Source organism: Hermetia illucens, chromosome 1, assembly GCF_905115235.1.
Source record: "Hermetia illucens chromosome 1, iHerIll2.2.curated.20191125, whole genome shotgun sequence".
Taxonomy (NCBI): Eukaryota; Metazoa; Arthropoda; class Insecta; order Diptera; family Stratiomyidae; genus Hermetia; species Hermetia illucens.
Window position 1 is genome coordinate 103,760,432 of NC_051849.1, and position 17,095 is coordinate 103,777,526.

The following is a 17,095-nucleotide window of genomic DNA, read 5'->3' on the forward strand; positions in this document are numbered from 1 at the left end:
AGTTTCGATCTTGGAACATGGCCGTCTTAGGATGAGAGGGATTTAAGCCGACATAGTATTGTATCCACAATCCTTTTCCGTCACCGATCGGTGACTTTCTCAATGAGAATTTTGTCCGTTCAAGAGCCACTTTCCTTGAATGCATTTGCGAAGAAATCTATTGGAATTCAGTCTCCGCGAATATTTTCAGAACTCTTGCTCCAGTAACAGGGATATAATATTGTAAAGTAAATAGCAAACTTTTCAAAACGCTAAACAATAATTCGTCTTTCCTATTGTGTACTTCGTTTCTAACCTTTTCAATTTTAACATACATCAGAGAACGTTACATCTAGAAGTACAGTCTACTGCTTTAAATAAGCTACGGCGGGAGAATGCAAGAACGGTGCATAGAAATCGGAGGCAATGTATTTTTAAGATCAGCAGATCTGACTAAAAGATACAACGAAGGAAACACTACATCTTACCCATAACATCAGAGCTCAATCATATCCACAAGCTGCATCAACTGAACAGAGTACTACAGCATCAGCCTGGTCCATCTAAATAGCTTCCATCTCGAGATGTAAGAAGTGGGGTTCCGAAAGGTACGATGCTGGCTCCAGTTTTTGCTCCGAAAATGATCGTAAGAGAAGAGATCCGAGTCTCCAAAAAGGCCCGGAGACGCTATTCTCGCAATTTGGACGCCAAAGTCTGCAGCCAATGTAGGCCCCTCCAATCTCTATATCTGCATCTGTGGAAATGTGAATGTTGCTCAACATAGACAATCTATGCGTCTCTCTTAGTGTGTTCCCGTGGCAACGTCGCGTTTTTCACTGCATCGCGCCAAGATACTCGCCGTCGCCGCGGCTCCAAGGTGCTTCGATGTTTAGTCTTGTCTTAAGCCTCGGAACATGTTTAAGCCGCGATGGATCAGCATCACCTGCGATCGGGATAGCGCGTTTTTTCGCGATTCAACGGAAAGTATGCGCCGCCGCTAAACCGGCTGCGGGATCTTGTTCGGTTTCGCCTTACTTTTTACAGGAGTCTAACTCTTCGACCCTCCTTAAGGTGATGACCAGTTGAACTTACGTCGAACGATAATTTGCCATTTAGTTTTTTTTTACTATAAATTATTTTAACCGGATCGTGCGTTTTGTTTCGCAGTGCATAGGAAGGCGCAAAAAGTATCTTAAAATATTGCAGTGAATTCACAAGCAAATACGAAGAAAGTGTGGAAATTGAGATGCAATGATAGTGCAATGTTCTAATAAGGAAAATGTCTCCCAGGAGGAGTGCATAGTGTGGTGTGCAGTAATTAACAACCTTTCGTGCTTTTGCTGATGGGAGGAAGTGTTTAGTGAAGTGTCCATTGAAATACGACGCTTTATTTGCATGTTTGAAATCGGCTTTCAGTGCTTGAGTGGAATTTCAAAGTAAAATCAGCATATTATTCTGGTTGATCATATATAAGTGTGTGAAGCTTGTTTGTGTCAATTGTGGATTAAAGGATTACCTGTAACCGGTTACGAAACTTATTTAGGTTTTTGCAGCGGCGAAATATATTACAATCCGTTCAAGATGGAACAGGAACCTAAAAGGTAAAACAACTACACCTCAGCATTTCTTGTTTTTTGTAAGGAACCCAAAGCTGATATTTACGTATATACTCATTTGTATATATAAAGAGCTTTTACTAGGCGTAATAAAACAAATTCACTAGTACCCGCATTTATTTAAACATTTGTTGAACAGTTTAAAACACGTAACACTGTGGACGGATGAATCTGTTGCTAAGATTGAAGTTACATATGGGCCTGAAACTCAATAACTGACCTTAAAATTGAGTCTGAAACTCAACGGTAAAGGTCTTTCATTTCATCAATAAGAACTCTTTTTTTCGAGCTCGGGACCAATACCGATCCTCTTTCCGGAGTATTTAGTCTGCGACTTCAAACAAGCAGCAGCCGAGATTTTCGAAAGATGCGTCGGAAGCATCCCATGACACCCTTTAACAGGCACAGGCAATTCGGGGTTCATTTATAATGTATCCAAGAGTCTCCCGCTCATTATGCAGTCCATATAACTCAATGTCCTCATGAGCGAGAGTGTTTTCTACTTCTCTTTTTATTTTTAAACTTTAGAGCAATAATGCAAGTTCTATATTGTCCTTTTTTAAGTTTTTCTGTAAAACAAAACCTTATTTGTTTTTATGTCTATTCATATTGCTGTATCTTTAGTGGTATCGTTTTTTATGTAAATGAAAATTTTTGCTTGTCAGCCATTACGGTTTGACTTTTCCTCCTAGTTTTGAGTTTGCCAGAGTTTTACACTCATCAGGTTTTTCCAGATAAAATACATAAACGAAAACTATATAGCAACAGGGATGGACCAGGCGTATCTTGGTAGTTTGAAATCAATATTATTTCTAAAACTTTTTATCAGGCTCCATGAATTTTGGCCTGCTGTTGCCATTCTAAAAATTCTGAATGATTTTTGTGTTCAAAAGTAATTCTTAAAATATTGCTCTTCTTTGCTAGCACCATCTACTAGCTCGGTGTCGACATGCGTCTGATACAGACAAATTATATCCTGGTCTGAAGTTGCCTCCACTTCGGCTAGCACAAATAATTACCTTAATTGCGCTTCTTAACTTTTCGGTAGAGTATCTGTCGGACATAGCAAATGGTTTGCGTAATAAATAAGAAGGAAATAATATTCATTTTAGTTTAGGTAATATGCTACTTTTCTGATATATTATATACATATATGTTTCTAATCCCTGATGATACCCAAATATATCAGATACCTGTTAAGACGTAGGTACCATAACTGGGTAGTATTGTGGCCATTTTCGCATTTGGAATGTGTTATTTTAGGATAGATATTCGTTCTCTGAAATTATATACGCAGTTCATAAATATTAAAATCTTATTACTACAAAACCCACTAAATTTTAGATACCACTTAATCGTAAATACTGCTATTCACTGTCATAAAATTTCCAGAAAAATTTCAAATATCTACAGGATTTTCACATCGTTCAGAGCTGATTTTTAGCAGTAACGCTATTCAAAATTAGGGTTCACCTTGAAGACAATTTTCAATTTTAGGATACTATGTTAAACGGCAATGCAGAAACTGAAAGAATTTCTATAAATTGGTTGCGTAAGAGAAAACGCCTTCTACAGATTTTTCGTGACCTTCTCTTATTATGACGTTTTAACTAAGTCGGCGGCGCTACTAGTTTTGGAGCCAGGCTCGTTCAGCTCTAACGTTATTATGTAAAATGAATATCACCAATTAGTATTCGTTCGCTGGCCGTTCGGCAGCTCATACAAAGAATCAAATGCCAAAATGCTTTGTGTCACCTCACTGTAACAATTCCACTTTCGCATCGAGTGCAGCCGGTAATTTCACCACTTTGGTCGTAATTTCCAAAATATCTTTCCTGAACCTTTACGGTTAATGCTAGGCAGAACAAAGTTTCACGTTGTCTGCTTAGTTATACGAGTAGTTGGGATCAATTGCTACAGAATTTCAATTAGTTCTAAGTCTGTTTATTTTCTCGGTTTAAATAAAACGATACACCGAATTTAGATAGTCACTAATTTTAATTGAACTTGATTTTATAAGACTACTATACATTAAAAGAATACTTCAATTTGGATAATCGATGAATTTTTGTTTAACAAAGAAAACGTGCTTTGTGCACATGCCGGTGGTCAAGGCAGGAGAGACCGGCTTATCTTCATGCGGTCTTTTCTTGTCCCAAACCTTCTCACCGCTAGTCCTCCACACCCGTGGAGAGATTGGCGCGCCATCTATTTGCTCGCATTCGCATCATTCGAGATAAATTTCGAATGCTGCGAATCCTGCCGCCCGTGCCACAACGTCACACACAGAATGCACGAAATTCATAGCTCCCGAAGTTATGCCTTATGTTATCCCTTATACATCGGTCAAATTTTGTACTTCTAGCAGGCACTTAAGGGGGTTTTCGGTCAAATTTAGTAATATACTATTATCAACTTTATTGGTGTAGATTTTGAAACGGGATGTATTATCAGGCCTAGATCTCGTTTAGATATACCACTGTGATTTTTATTAGATTTTTCGGTTGAATAGATCCTGTGAACGAGACCCTCAGACAGTTTTGAAAAGTACTAATTGAGCCCTTTCATTTCATACCCCACATGACCATTTCTGTCAAAAAAATGTTGCACCACTCTTTCGCACGTATGAGGAGCCCCCTTTAGACAACACAAAATGGCGCCACTTGCTATATTTAAACGAATTTCGTGAGAATCGGTTCAGCTGTTTCCGAACTAATCGGCTGTGACAGATAGATAGTCTTCGAATCGATCCTAGTAAGGTTTTGTTTCACACAAAACCTTAAAAGAGCGCGGCAAATAACTATCATTTCTAGGTATATATACCGTTATCCTAAACCCCTACACAAGGCGAAGCGCATCAACCACGCGTGCACCATCACTGTGTAGGAATTTGCAAGAAGTATGCAATCTTCCTCTTTCAAGGGCTACTACAGAAACACATTTTTTATTGAACGGCAAATGACTTAAAGTAGAATTACTTAACCTAGGACATAAAGAACCTTAACAGTATAAAACTTAATCTAAGGTTTAACCTAATGTGATATAATTATAAACTAAATTTAATGATAAACTGAAAATAAAACATTACTAGTGGAGGAAATTCTAAAAACCTCCAGCACTTTAAGGATTCCGCTATTTGGGATGAGGAGGAAGGATAAAGGAAGGGATAGGGTGGGAAGTGGAAAAGAACAAGTTTAAAAAATCACGGGTGTCTGGCCTTGGGTGTTGGCACGAACTGGTCGTTGGAGAAGGAACCCGAGTAAAGGATTACCTTTCCTGCTTCGCCGAAGATATTACTTCGGATAGACGGGTGCAGGAGGGCTTGAGGGAACTGGTGTCTGCGGAGATAGTTCTCGATACTGCATTCGATATTCATTTGCTCTCTAACCAGCGGGTTAGGGTGAGTTTCACACTTAACGAGGAAGCGAAGCGCTTTATTAATTAGGACGAAGTCGATCCTAGCGACTTCGCAGGTGTGATAGAGGACACGGTTCGAAATATATTTCGTCCGGTCATTTCAATTTCCGCAATTTCTCGATTTGGGATGCTGGGCAATCTGCCCAGAAGATAAACCCGAAGGTGATAAGGGGCTGAATTAGCTGCTTGTAACAGAAGAGTTTAACCTTCTGTGCAACAGGTTTGTTGTACCGGATGATCGGTAGAAGTGAACGGAACGCATTGTTTGAGAGCGAAGTGTTCATAGTGACCCCGAGGTATGTCACTTGCTCAACTTTGCGAATTGAGATGGAGTTAATGTGGAGGGAGATGTCTCCAATGTCTCGCTTGGTGGCGTATGTCAGTTTAGTGTTGCCCTGAAACACTGTTGTCTGACATTTTGTCGGATTGAGGGACAATTTCCACCTAGAGAAGTAGCCATGTGACTCGTCTAGGTATGAATTCAGACGGGCTTCTGCTTGTGCAATGTTTTTGACTGATACATAAAGTATCAGATCATCAGCATACTGCAGGACTTTGATTGGGTTGGGGTCGTCGGGCGGCACTGCGTTGTCTGCAGTGAATAATGAGAAGAGTGTGGCTGAGAGCACCGATCCCTGTGGGATACCTGCGGGACAGGTGTAGGATGTGGAGAGATGGTTTTGGACAGCAACCTGGGCTTTTCTTTCTTGGAGAAAGCTGAGAAGAAGTTTACACAGTTGTGGATGGAAATGGAATTACCTGGAGAGTTTAGCAATGAGTCCGTGCTGCCAGACAGAGTCAAATACTTTTTTCAGGTCGAGGAGGCATGCGATGGTCGGTGTTTTCCGCTTGAATCCGTGTAGGATGTCGGTTTTGAGTACGAGCAGTGCATTCTCGACTGAGTGTTGCGGTCGGTTCGCAAACTGAAAATTTGGGATAATATCACTGGATTCGCAGTGTTCATCAATCATGGTCTTGATGGCCTTCTCGAAAATTTTGGCGGTAGATGATAAGATTGAGATAGGCCTGTAGCTATCTGGTAGCAAAGGGTTTTCATTTTTCTTCGGGATCGGTACTACCTTGGCACTTTTCCAGCTGGTGGGGAAATGTGGACGACGAATCGAATTATCGAGATCGTGGATCTCGGTTTTGAGAGCACGACAGTGAGGGCCATATCTGTTTCGAAAGAGCCTTCTCCTAAGGTATCTTTTTAGTTTAATGTCCTGTAGGAGATCTTCAGGCATGGAGATTAGATTTTTATAATTGAGGGAGCGTTGCGATATTTGTTTCTCGCACACTTCTGTGACGATGTCAGTATATTGGTTGATTGTTTCGTCAATTTCCTCGTTGGAGATGGATGTGGTGCTGTTGATTGCTGTTTGAAAGGGAAGCTTTCAGGGACTGATTGATGGACAGTACGGTGGCTGGGGCGAGAAGTGCGATTAGGAAGGTTGATTTCTAGTACAACCGCATCATGATCGCTGAGGCCAGGAAGAGTGTTGAGGAAGGGATTGTGTTAGGATTTGGACATGTGGATAGACCATTTGTCACCAAGAAGTGGTCGATGTGCGATTGGCTGTGGCGACCAATGTAGCTGGGTAGCGCGGGGCTGAAGTGCTGCAAATTCAGGGCAGCTGGCGCAGTAGTGAGCCAGTTGTGTAAGCGAAGGCCATTTGGATTGCGGACGGAATCCAGCCAAGACCAATGCTTCGCATTGAGATCGCCACCTATGACTAAGTGCCATGATTTGTTGGCGGGGCGCGGATGGAACGCGCGGTTAAGGAGACTTAAAAAGTCACTAGTATCGAGAGACTGGTTTGGGCAGTAGACCGAGGCTAAGTAGATGATGGAGGAGTGTGTCTCGGTGGCAACAAGAGTTACTTCCAGGGACACACAAGTATTGACGGGCGGAAAGATTTGGGTGCTGTGGAGTTTGTCGGAGGCGAGAATATCGATGCCACCGGCTAAGTTGTGACAGCTTTGACTGTGGCGGTCGGTTCTAAAAAAATTGAACCCAGAGAAGGAAGGTCTGTAGCGGAAGTGGAGCCTGGTCTCACATAGGAGTACTATATGAGGCTTATGTTTTTTAATGAAAAGGTCGAACTCGTGTCTATGGGCACGACCGACTATCGAATTGATATTCAATTCGATGATCTTAATGCCGCAATCATCGCATTGAACATGGACAAGAATTGTTGAGACTTCTCAACGAATTCTTGTGCGTTTACTGGCATCTTAGGTTGTGTCCTCGGGGTTTGCTGCGTGTTTGTCCGAACAGCGTCAGCGAAAGAGATTGCTGGTTTCGTGATTATCCTCGGAGTTGAGAGAAGTTGTTTTTGTGTGTTCCGTTTGAAGACGACACGAATAAAAGCAGGGCAGTTGCGGTAGTTGGCCGGGTGATCGGGGCTAGCGCAGTTGACGCAGTGTGGCTTTTCTTCCGCAGTTTTACTGCATTCGCCAGGATTATGGGATTTGTCGCACTTCACGCAGCGATATCCTAAATGGCAGTTTGGTGCCGCGTGCCCAGCGCGTTGGCAGTTTTTACACTGCAAGATTTGTTTTGACTTAATGTGTTCGAAGCAAACAATAGTATGGTGGACGGTTTTCACTTTTGTGAGCTGACTCTCATCAAAAGTCGCGTCAAAGGTAACTAGCCAGGGGCTGCTTTGGCGGTTTTCAGTCTTAGCCCTTGACGTTATGAAGGGCTTAATTGATTTTATGTTTTTGACCCCTTGGGCGAAGAGGTCAGTTTTGATTTCCTCCGGGGAATATGTGGGCCACGAAGTATTAGGGAGGTCGTTTTGTCCGCGGGTAGGGTAAAACTGTAGAACTTGTTTTTGTGTTCCACTAAGACGTTTTCGCCTTATTCTTCTGTGGAGGTCACTGAAATGTCATGGGGGTTGCTTCCCGTCAAGGGCACCCTACTCATTCTAGTAGTGGTCTTTATATTTGCATCTATAGGGAGAACAATGACTCGCCAGGCTCGCGTTGGTGGTATTTACATAAAGTCAGATTCTATTCTTCTCCTTCTCCTCCTCTTCTTTCCCATGTACAGAACCATTTGGTCGGGAGAACAAGCAGTTGTCATCAGGATAGCCATGATGTTTAACGACATACAACTCACTGAAACTGTTCGCGATTACCAGCCATCATTATACTGCCAGACTGAAATCGATAACGAGAAAACAACATGTTAGTAATAGAATACAAACCTAGTGAACCTTTGGAATTCAACTTTCCCAGAAATTTTACCCCCATGCAATATGTTGCAGTATCCACGGCTTCGAAGCAGTTGTATGGGTTCATTCGGCTTGTCCTGTAACGAATCGACACCAAAAATATTTACTGGTATGCAACATTTCCATTACCCTTGCTCCGATTCCCTTCTTCCCGTTTTCACATTCACTTATTTTAAAACATTAAATGCAAATTAATATGATGATCACATTTATTTTTCTTCTGACAATTTTATCCAGAAATACCTCTCACTTTCTTACCCTTCTTAAATTTAAATATTTCTAATAATAACCAAGAAATTTTCAAATATTTTAAAAATGACCTGTAAGCCTTTTTGTTGTTATTTTCAACATATACCTGTTAATGCTGTAAATTATTAAAGCGTTGTTTTTGAATGTGTCAAGGCAGGGTGGAAACTTCACAGGCCGCGCCTTATGAACATATGAGGCAGGACAAGCATCAATTAAAAATGCAATCCATTGTGGATTTTCTCTCTCTATTGCGACACTCAGATTCCGAGTTTTACTACACCACGCGCGCATGGAACCGTTGCTTTTAAGGTTTTGTGTGAAACAAAACCTTATTAGAATCGAGACGGCGTCTGTCTGTCCGTCTGTCTGTCTGTCTGTCTGTCTGTCTGTCTGTCACACCCGATTTATTCAGAAACGGCTGGACCGATTGTCACGAAAATTGGTGACAATATGTAATCTGGTGTTCCCTTTACATGCAGTAAGTGGCGCCATCTTGTGTTAAGTTTAAGGGGGGGCTCCCCATACATGTGAATGGAGGGTACAAATTTTTTTTCACATAATGTAGCCGTGTAGGGTATCAAATGAAAGGTCTCAATTAGTACTTTTCGAAACTGGTTCAACATTTGATGTTGGGTGAAACGTAGGGGAGTGAGGGCTCAAAATATGACCCCCAAAAAGTGTAACAGGTCTCGTTCTCAGAATGTATCCAACCGAAAAATCTGAAAAAAATCACGGTGGTGCATCCATACGAAATCTAAGCCTCAAAATATATCCGGGTCCGATATCTGCACAAATAAAGTTAATAATAGTATATTTCTACATTTTAGAAATTTACCCGGCACCCTCCTTATGTTCATCCCAGAAGTACATAACATGCGTGTAATGAAGGACATAATGCACAGTTTGGTCAAGTTTGAAAAAAATCCAATCATTACTAACAAAGTTATAGAGGGTGAAACTTTACAAGTTTTTGTGAATTTCGTGCACTCTACAACCTGCATGACGTCATCATCACATATCAATTCGTCAATACCACAACGAAATGAGTTCTTATGAATTGGGTCGCAGAGAATTATTTTGTTTTAGTTTTTTAGTTATTTGTCAACCAGATATGTGTGTGTGTAGGTATATAATATACGCGTGCTAATGAACTTTGCGGGTAGTGCCTAATTCAAATAGATATAAGAAGTAAATCGGAAATATGGGTACGATCAATTTATATACGTGCATATATGTGTACAATATTCGGAAATAGGCAGTTTGTTTGTTTAGGGTGAGCGGAATACCTATGGCAGTAATATGTACGTATGTCTCGTAGTTTGGAAAAATATGAAGGAATATGTTGGATTTGTAGCTATATACGAATAGAAAAATGTGCGTTGAAATTTCTTACATAAGATGAACACAAAACCTTTATACTTGAAGCGCGAGCTTCCGGTATTCCGACTTGTTTTATTTTCCAGTTGTAGCCCACCTGTTTTCTTCCGTAAGCCAATCGGTCTACGAGCAGGTGACTTTTGGTACAATGACACATGAGGAACTGAAATCAACAAAAGAGCCTCCCATGTTCCTGAGCTTGACTAACATAAAGCCGTGACTCACAAGCTGTTAATTTGGTTGGTGCAGAGAGGTGATGGGGGGACAACAGTCTGCCTTCGCTCGATCAAACTTTCAAATGGCTTTTTGCCATGCTCTAGGATTATTTTAACCATTACCTTCACGACGGTAGAAAATAAGCTAATATCTTTCGATTCATCGCCCTCAGAACGGGTGCCCTTCTTCGGAACTTTAACCACCATCCCCTTCTTCAACTCCCACGTGAAAACTTTCTAAAACCTCCAAAGGATATTAACAATGAAAGAAGTACTTCAGTTTATTACTAGAATTTGGAAGGTTTTACTCCCTGATTAACAGTTTGACGACGCCACTGAATAGCATGTTTTGTGAATAGGAACTAACCTTCAAATATTTTATGAAAAACAAGGCGGAATACCGCAAGCTGGACGCTTCGGGTAGGAAAGTTTTGTATTTATTAGTTCCTTACATAAGAACTTTCTATGCTTGTTTTTCTATTCTATTCTATTTTTTCATATATTTCCAACTAACAAATATTTTTTATTACTGATACTGATGCATATATATAAAGACATCTAAATTAATGTCACTCATCTTAATATTTCCGATGCACAGAAGCATTCACACAAATTGAATGCCGCTGGTACAACATATTCTATATATGTATGCATGTATGCAAGTGATATTGACATTCAAAAATCTAAACAAAAATTAAACAAATCGGGAAACCGGAATCTGGACGCTTCAGGTATGAAAGGTTTTGTGTATTTCTTATATATGTTAAAAACATTAGGGTGATATTGACGTTCATATTCTTGAATTTGCAAAGAAGCGACAATTTTGACCTATTATAACTTTGTTAGTAATAGTGCGATTTCCACCAAACTTGATAGAATCATGCCCTATGTTATAGTCTACATTGCTGTGATTTCGTGGTGCTACAATGAATTTAAGGTGGGTTTTGCAGCCAATTACTAAAAATTACTGATTAGCTTTATTAGAACAGATATCGGTATGGAAGATACTTCGCAGCCTAGGCAGCATATAGTGGCAGCCTCTCGATTTTTTCAGATTTTTCGGTTGGGTGATTTCTGAGAATGGATCTGCTAAAGAGATGATCACTTTAGACCCCCCGCAGTGCCCATCTTTCCAACAAACCTCCAAATTAAGACCGGCTTTGGAAAGTACTAATCGAGACCTTTCATTTGATACCCAATATGACTATACTCGATGAAAAAAAAAATTACATCCCTATTTTGCGGGCATGGGCACCCCGCCCCCCTTAAATTCGACGTAAAAAGATGTAACTCGCTGTATGCGTAACCGTTCACAGTTCCCATCTTGCCACCAAATTTGGTGTCAATCTCCGATAAAAATGCGTGTGACGGACAGACCGACAGGCTACCGATAGGCAGACATTGAATGAATTTTACTAAGATTTCATTTCACAGAAATAAAATAATCTGCTCTTTGAATGAGAAATTCCTAAAAAGCAACAGGGCCAGTATCAGTATTGGTTCCCTTTATGGCAACTCATCTGTACTACTTGGCTTACCATATTTTATTAATCATTTTAATGGATGCGAGGTATTAACACTACCGCAACTTTTAGCACATTTAAGTGATGCTATGGAAACTTTATCGAGTTGACAAAAGGTAATCTTTTAACTTATCACAGTACTTGCAATCCGTCACAAAAGAAGTTATTTTCGAACGAAAGTTCTCGTTATCGAGAATGTTGCAGATACAGCGCCTATGCACTATCTCAGAAACGTTTACTAGATATACAAATTGATCAACACCTTCGATTATCTGCTCATTAATGTAGATAGGAGGAGTGTGATATCCCGTCAGACTGAGAAAGTTGGTTCTGTTGATGTTCAGTCCGACTTTACTTGCCCCTCTTTCCAAATGTAGAGCCCTTGGACCAAGGTACTTGACTCGGTGAGAAAGCAAACATATATAACTCGACTGATAACCGACATTAAATTCGCATTCTTCGTTGATTCGAAGCTCCGGCAATGCATTTACACAACATCAAGGCGAGGCATTTTCGCACCAGTTCTCTCTCCCTGCTTCTACGTTCAATCAGCACATTCAATAAAAGACCTTATATAGGTTTTAAATAAAACTATCGAAAAAAAGTTTCCAACTTTAATATAGATTTATTTTTGATTTTTCAAAAATGCAAACACGTGTTCCGACACAAAATTTGTGCCCTTCTTCAGTGTTGATTTTGTACAACGCTAGCAAGATCTAATATATTTTTAGGATTTATGACTCTCGTCAACAGCGAAATTACAACCAAATTGGGATCGGCAATCACAAATCACAAGTACTTGGAGTGATGATAGACGCGAAGTTAAGTTTTAAACAACACGTTCATTATGCTTGTGACAAAGAATCCACGGCGAGATTTGCTCTGGAAAACAATGCCGAACGGGAGAGAGCCACGGTATATTTGCAGGCTACTTATTGCCAGGGGGCTGAGCTCGATCTTGCTTTATGCCAGCCCTATTTGGGGAAAGGCATTCCGCATATAATCTAATGTACATAAACTAAGTGCAGTCTATTGGAAGGTAACCGTAAGGATGGGTTCAGCCTTCAGGACCGTCTCAGATGCGACTGTATTCGTCATCTCGGGAATGATACCCATTGAAATCTCGGCAGATGAGATGAAGTGCATACAATCTGAAGTCAGTTTCTCCTTTATTGCGGACGAAGAGCGTGAGGAGGGCGAGATTTGTAAATAGATAACAGGAGCGCTGGGACCATTCGGGAAAAGGCCGAAGGACACACAGCTTGCTCGCTACCATCAAGGCTTTGGAGACAACATGGGGAGATTAATTATTATCTCACGCAGTTTCTGATGGGGCTTGGGGAATATTATCAGTGCCTCTATAGGTTAAAATTGGACAATCCGCCCTATTGTCTAAACTGGGAGGGAGTCACCTAAAAACAAGAGCACGTATTCTTCCACTGTCTGCGATTCATGGATGAGAGGAGATACCTAGAGGAAATTTTAGGTGAAGCACTGATACGGGAAAATGTAGTGAAGGGAATGAAACCTGCATTGCAGGTGGATTTGAATGCGATGAACTCAATGATCGCATTAATCCAGGGCAAACTACAGAAGGCGGAAGAGGTGAGGAGGGCGCGGTTACGATCGTCGGGTGTAGAAGGTAGGCAAAATAGCTAAAGTGAGCTAACCCAGCCCCGTGATGTAATACCTTATGGTGGTTCCACGGGACAAGGGGGAGTCGGGGGTAGTTTTAGTGGGTAAAAATCCCACATTCTGGCGTGTACAGGCCAGAGTTTTTTGAAAATTTCCGCCTCCTTGCAAACCAAAAAAAAGACAGACGGGCTGACGTATCCATCTGTCACGGACAGGCAGACTTTGAATTGTTTTTAATAAGGTTTTGTTTCATACAAAACCATAACAAGACGGGAAACCGGAAGCTAGACGCTTCAAGTATAAAAAGTTTTGTGCTTTTCTTATATAAAGATATTCGATTGTGCATTTACCCCATTAGTACGCACCGCGTAATATATGCATATATTACGTGAGAGTATTCACTTCCGGGTGATATTGACATTGATAGTCTTGAATTTGCAAAGAAGCGCCAACTTTGCCCTATTATAATTTCGTTAGTAAACTGCGATTTCTATCAAACTTGGCAAGATCGTGCTCTATATGACAGCCTAAGGGGAGTTGTGCAGCCAATTACTAAAAATTGTAGTAATATACTAACTTATTTGAATAGATATCGATATGGAATGTATTTCGGAGCGTAGGCACCATGCGGTGGAAGCCTCTTGAGTTTTTTTGATTTTTGGGGTTGAGTAGTTTCTGAGAATGTGTCCGTTAAAGAAATCATCACTTTCGACCCCTCCCACTCCAAGCGTTTCCAACAAATGTCAAAACTAAGACATCGAAAAGTACTCATCCAGACCTTCCATTTGATACCCAACATGACTATACTCGGTGAAAAAAAATTTACACCTCCCTTTTGCATGAGGACAACCCTTAAATTCGACGTAAAAGGACTGGGTGGGCGTTCACACTTCCCATCTTTCCACCAAATTTGGTGTCAATTGCTACAACAATCTCCGAGAAAAATGCGTGTGACGGACAGACAGACGGATAGTAAACCGATTTTAACAAGTTCTTGTTTTACACAAAACCTTAAAAAGGACGGCGGAGAATTAGATTCTTTATTTCGCTCCAATGGTAATTATTCTCGTTAATTATGACGTCAGCATACTATTTACATGGCTTAGGAGGGAAACCACATTAAGGGGTTTTCGGAACCGACTTATTTTTATTACATAAATCGTTAGCTTAAATATCCCAGAGTTCCTTGGATTACGCGTGAAATGGAGCGATTATCGGCTACAGGCTCAGAATCTACCGCCCAGGAAGTATTCGCTTTATGTCCTTACAAAATTCTGTAGCGTTGTGTAAATAGTGTATTTACAAATACTGTTGTGACTGTTTTTTTTCGTAATTAAGAGTGATAAATGTAGCTCAATAAGTAATAGATCGGTTATTACGAAATTTAGAGGTGTGATGCCTTACAAAATTACCAAGAATATGAACCAACATTTTTAGTTATATCATATTTTCAAGGGTGCCGTTTTTTACATAATTAGTGAGAAAAATGGCGAAAATCGACATATTTATACTTTTGACGCCTGCAAAATTTTTGGTTTTGACTTTTATCAGCTGCATGAGGTTCATATTTTTAGAAAAGGAGTTAGTGATGTAAAATTAAATGTTTTTCGGTTTCACATAAAAGTTGAAGTCGCTGCACGTCTGCAGCTAGAGTACATTAGAAGTTACGACCTTTAGCGGAATATTGTTGCATAACTCCTTATTTTTTGTTTTAAATTTTTCAAAAAAAAAGTTGTTTGGATATAATATAATATAATGTACAAATTTGATTGATCCAAATAATTCTTCCCACTAAAAAGTCTCAAAATAGTATGAAGCGAGCTGGAAATTCCCTGGAAATTGATAATTTTGGACTGCCATAATTGCAATGCTAATAGCCGGATTTCCACGAAACTTGGTAGTATTATGAGCAATATTGTCCTCTATGCTGCTGCAATTTAGTGCTGCTAGAAACCTAAAGGGTTTTTCGGTCAATTTTTCAAAGTTGGTATTACATTACATAATAGGTTTATTTAAGCAGATATTGGAATGGCACCTATTTAGAAGCCTAGATTTCACATAAGTGCTGTGCAGCTTGCGAAAATGAATCCCCTCTCACTTTAAGTCTCCACATTTTGACTTACATACGCATTTTACAATGGACGTCAAAACTAATATTAGCTTCGGAAAAAACCTTTTATTTGTTACCCCACGTTACTATATTCATGGAAAATAATTTTTAAATCCCACTTCTGCATGTGTGGGTGCCCCTTTAAATTCCACGTAAATTTATATCCCGTATGTTTGCGAAATTTCGTTTGAATCGATGCGGCCATTTAATAGGAAAGCATGTGTGACAACTATACAGACAGACAAACAGTGGATTGATCATAATAAAGTTTTGTTTTACAGATAACCTTCAAAATGTTTACCATATAGTAAAAAAATTACTATCAGATCATTGAACTATGACCCCAAATTCCTAAAGCTTAACTAAACATTTTATAACCTTGCAACGCAAACAATTGAGAAAAACTAAAAAAGCCTGGGGCCCTAAGTGATCGTCAGCTTGGTAAACACCGCTGACGACAGAAGTGTGGTATGTTAAGGGTTGTTAGAGTTGTTAGAGGCCACTTTTTAAAAACTTTTGTCCGACTTTATGACTCAAATATTATGCCCGCAAATTCCTCTATTCTTCCCTTTCATGACAATTTAGGTTACCTATTGCAGAGGGATCAAATGATGTGTGACCAATCCACTGCCACATCCGCATTTTCATCAGTACGCCCACGGCCATCTGACATGTACAACGTTATTCCGAAGAACCGTGGGTTGTTGGTGGGGCAGTCAGTGGCCTAAACTTCCAACATGCTGACCTATTGGATGCTAATGGAAGCGATCGAGCCCGCACCTGCGTGGTAGTCTCCAAAGACTTCCAGGCTAACCTGGTTAACCACCTATGTGATGGCGACACCACATCGGTTAAGCTAACCATAAAAAGTCAACAGGGATATAAAGAGATACTATTGTGCTCTGCATATTTCCCCTACGACGCACAAGACGCTCCCAGTGGAACATTCATCAGAGCTATCCAATATGCCAAAGTTGAGGCATAGGGGTAATAGCAGGATGTGATGTCAACGCTCACCACATATGCTGGGGAAGATCGAACATCAATGCAATAGGATCGAGATTACTAGAGTATCTAGTAGGAACCGATTTGCAGATCCTAAATGTGGGTAATGAACCCACTTTCTTCAACGTGGTCATGCGAGAGGTCATCGACATCACCGTGGCATCTCCTGACATCGCGGCTCTGATCGAAGAGTGCAAAGTATCAAACGATAACACACTCTCGGATCACAGACGCATTGGTTTCGTTATGGGCATGGATCCACCTCCACCCACTCCATTTCGGAATCCGAGGAAGACAGATTGGGTGATGTATCAAATTGAATTGAGCGCCCGAGTTACGATCCCTGGGAACCGCATCAAATCCATTGCTGGAATGGAGAAGACAACCCAAATCATCACAACTAGCATCAGAGAAGCTTTCGAAGAAAGCTGTCCACTCAAGATGTCAAAGAAGGGTAAAACACCATGGTAGAACTCGGATTTGGCAAAACAGAGGAGAACGACAAGGATGCTCCTTAATCGTGCTCTGAAGGGTGAATCAAGCACTGACTGGAATCGCTATAAAGAGGCACAGAAGGCTCTAAAGAAGAGCATAAGATCGGATAAACGATCGTCTTGGATACGCTTTTGCGAAGAAACTAACTCTCTTGAGGCAACCTCAAAGCTGAAGCGGATTCTGGTCAAAGAACGTAGCCAGAAACTGGGCTATTTACGTTTACAGAATGAGAAGT

At 40.5% G+C, this 17,095-nt stretch overlaps 1 protein-coding gene across 1 annotated transcript in view; it reads left to right on the forward strand.

Moving 5' to 3' along the window:
• The first annotated feature begins 891 nt into the window (after window positions 1-891).
• The window catches only part of LOC119646298 (protein prickle-like), a 453,548-nt gene continuing 437,344 nt past the window's right edge, over window positions 892-17,095 (forward strand). Inside the window, exon 1 of the mRNA XM_038046715.1 lies at window positions 892-1,580. Within this exon, the coding sequence (XP_037902643.1) occupies window positions 1,561-1,580 (20 nt within the window). The 5' untranslated portion in view covers window positions 892-1,560. The remainder of the gene's footprint in view (window positions 1,581-17,095) is intronic.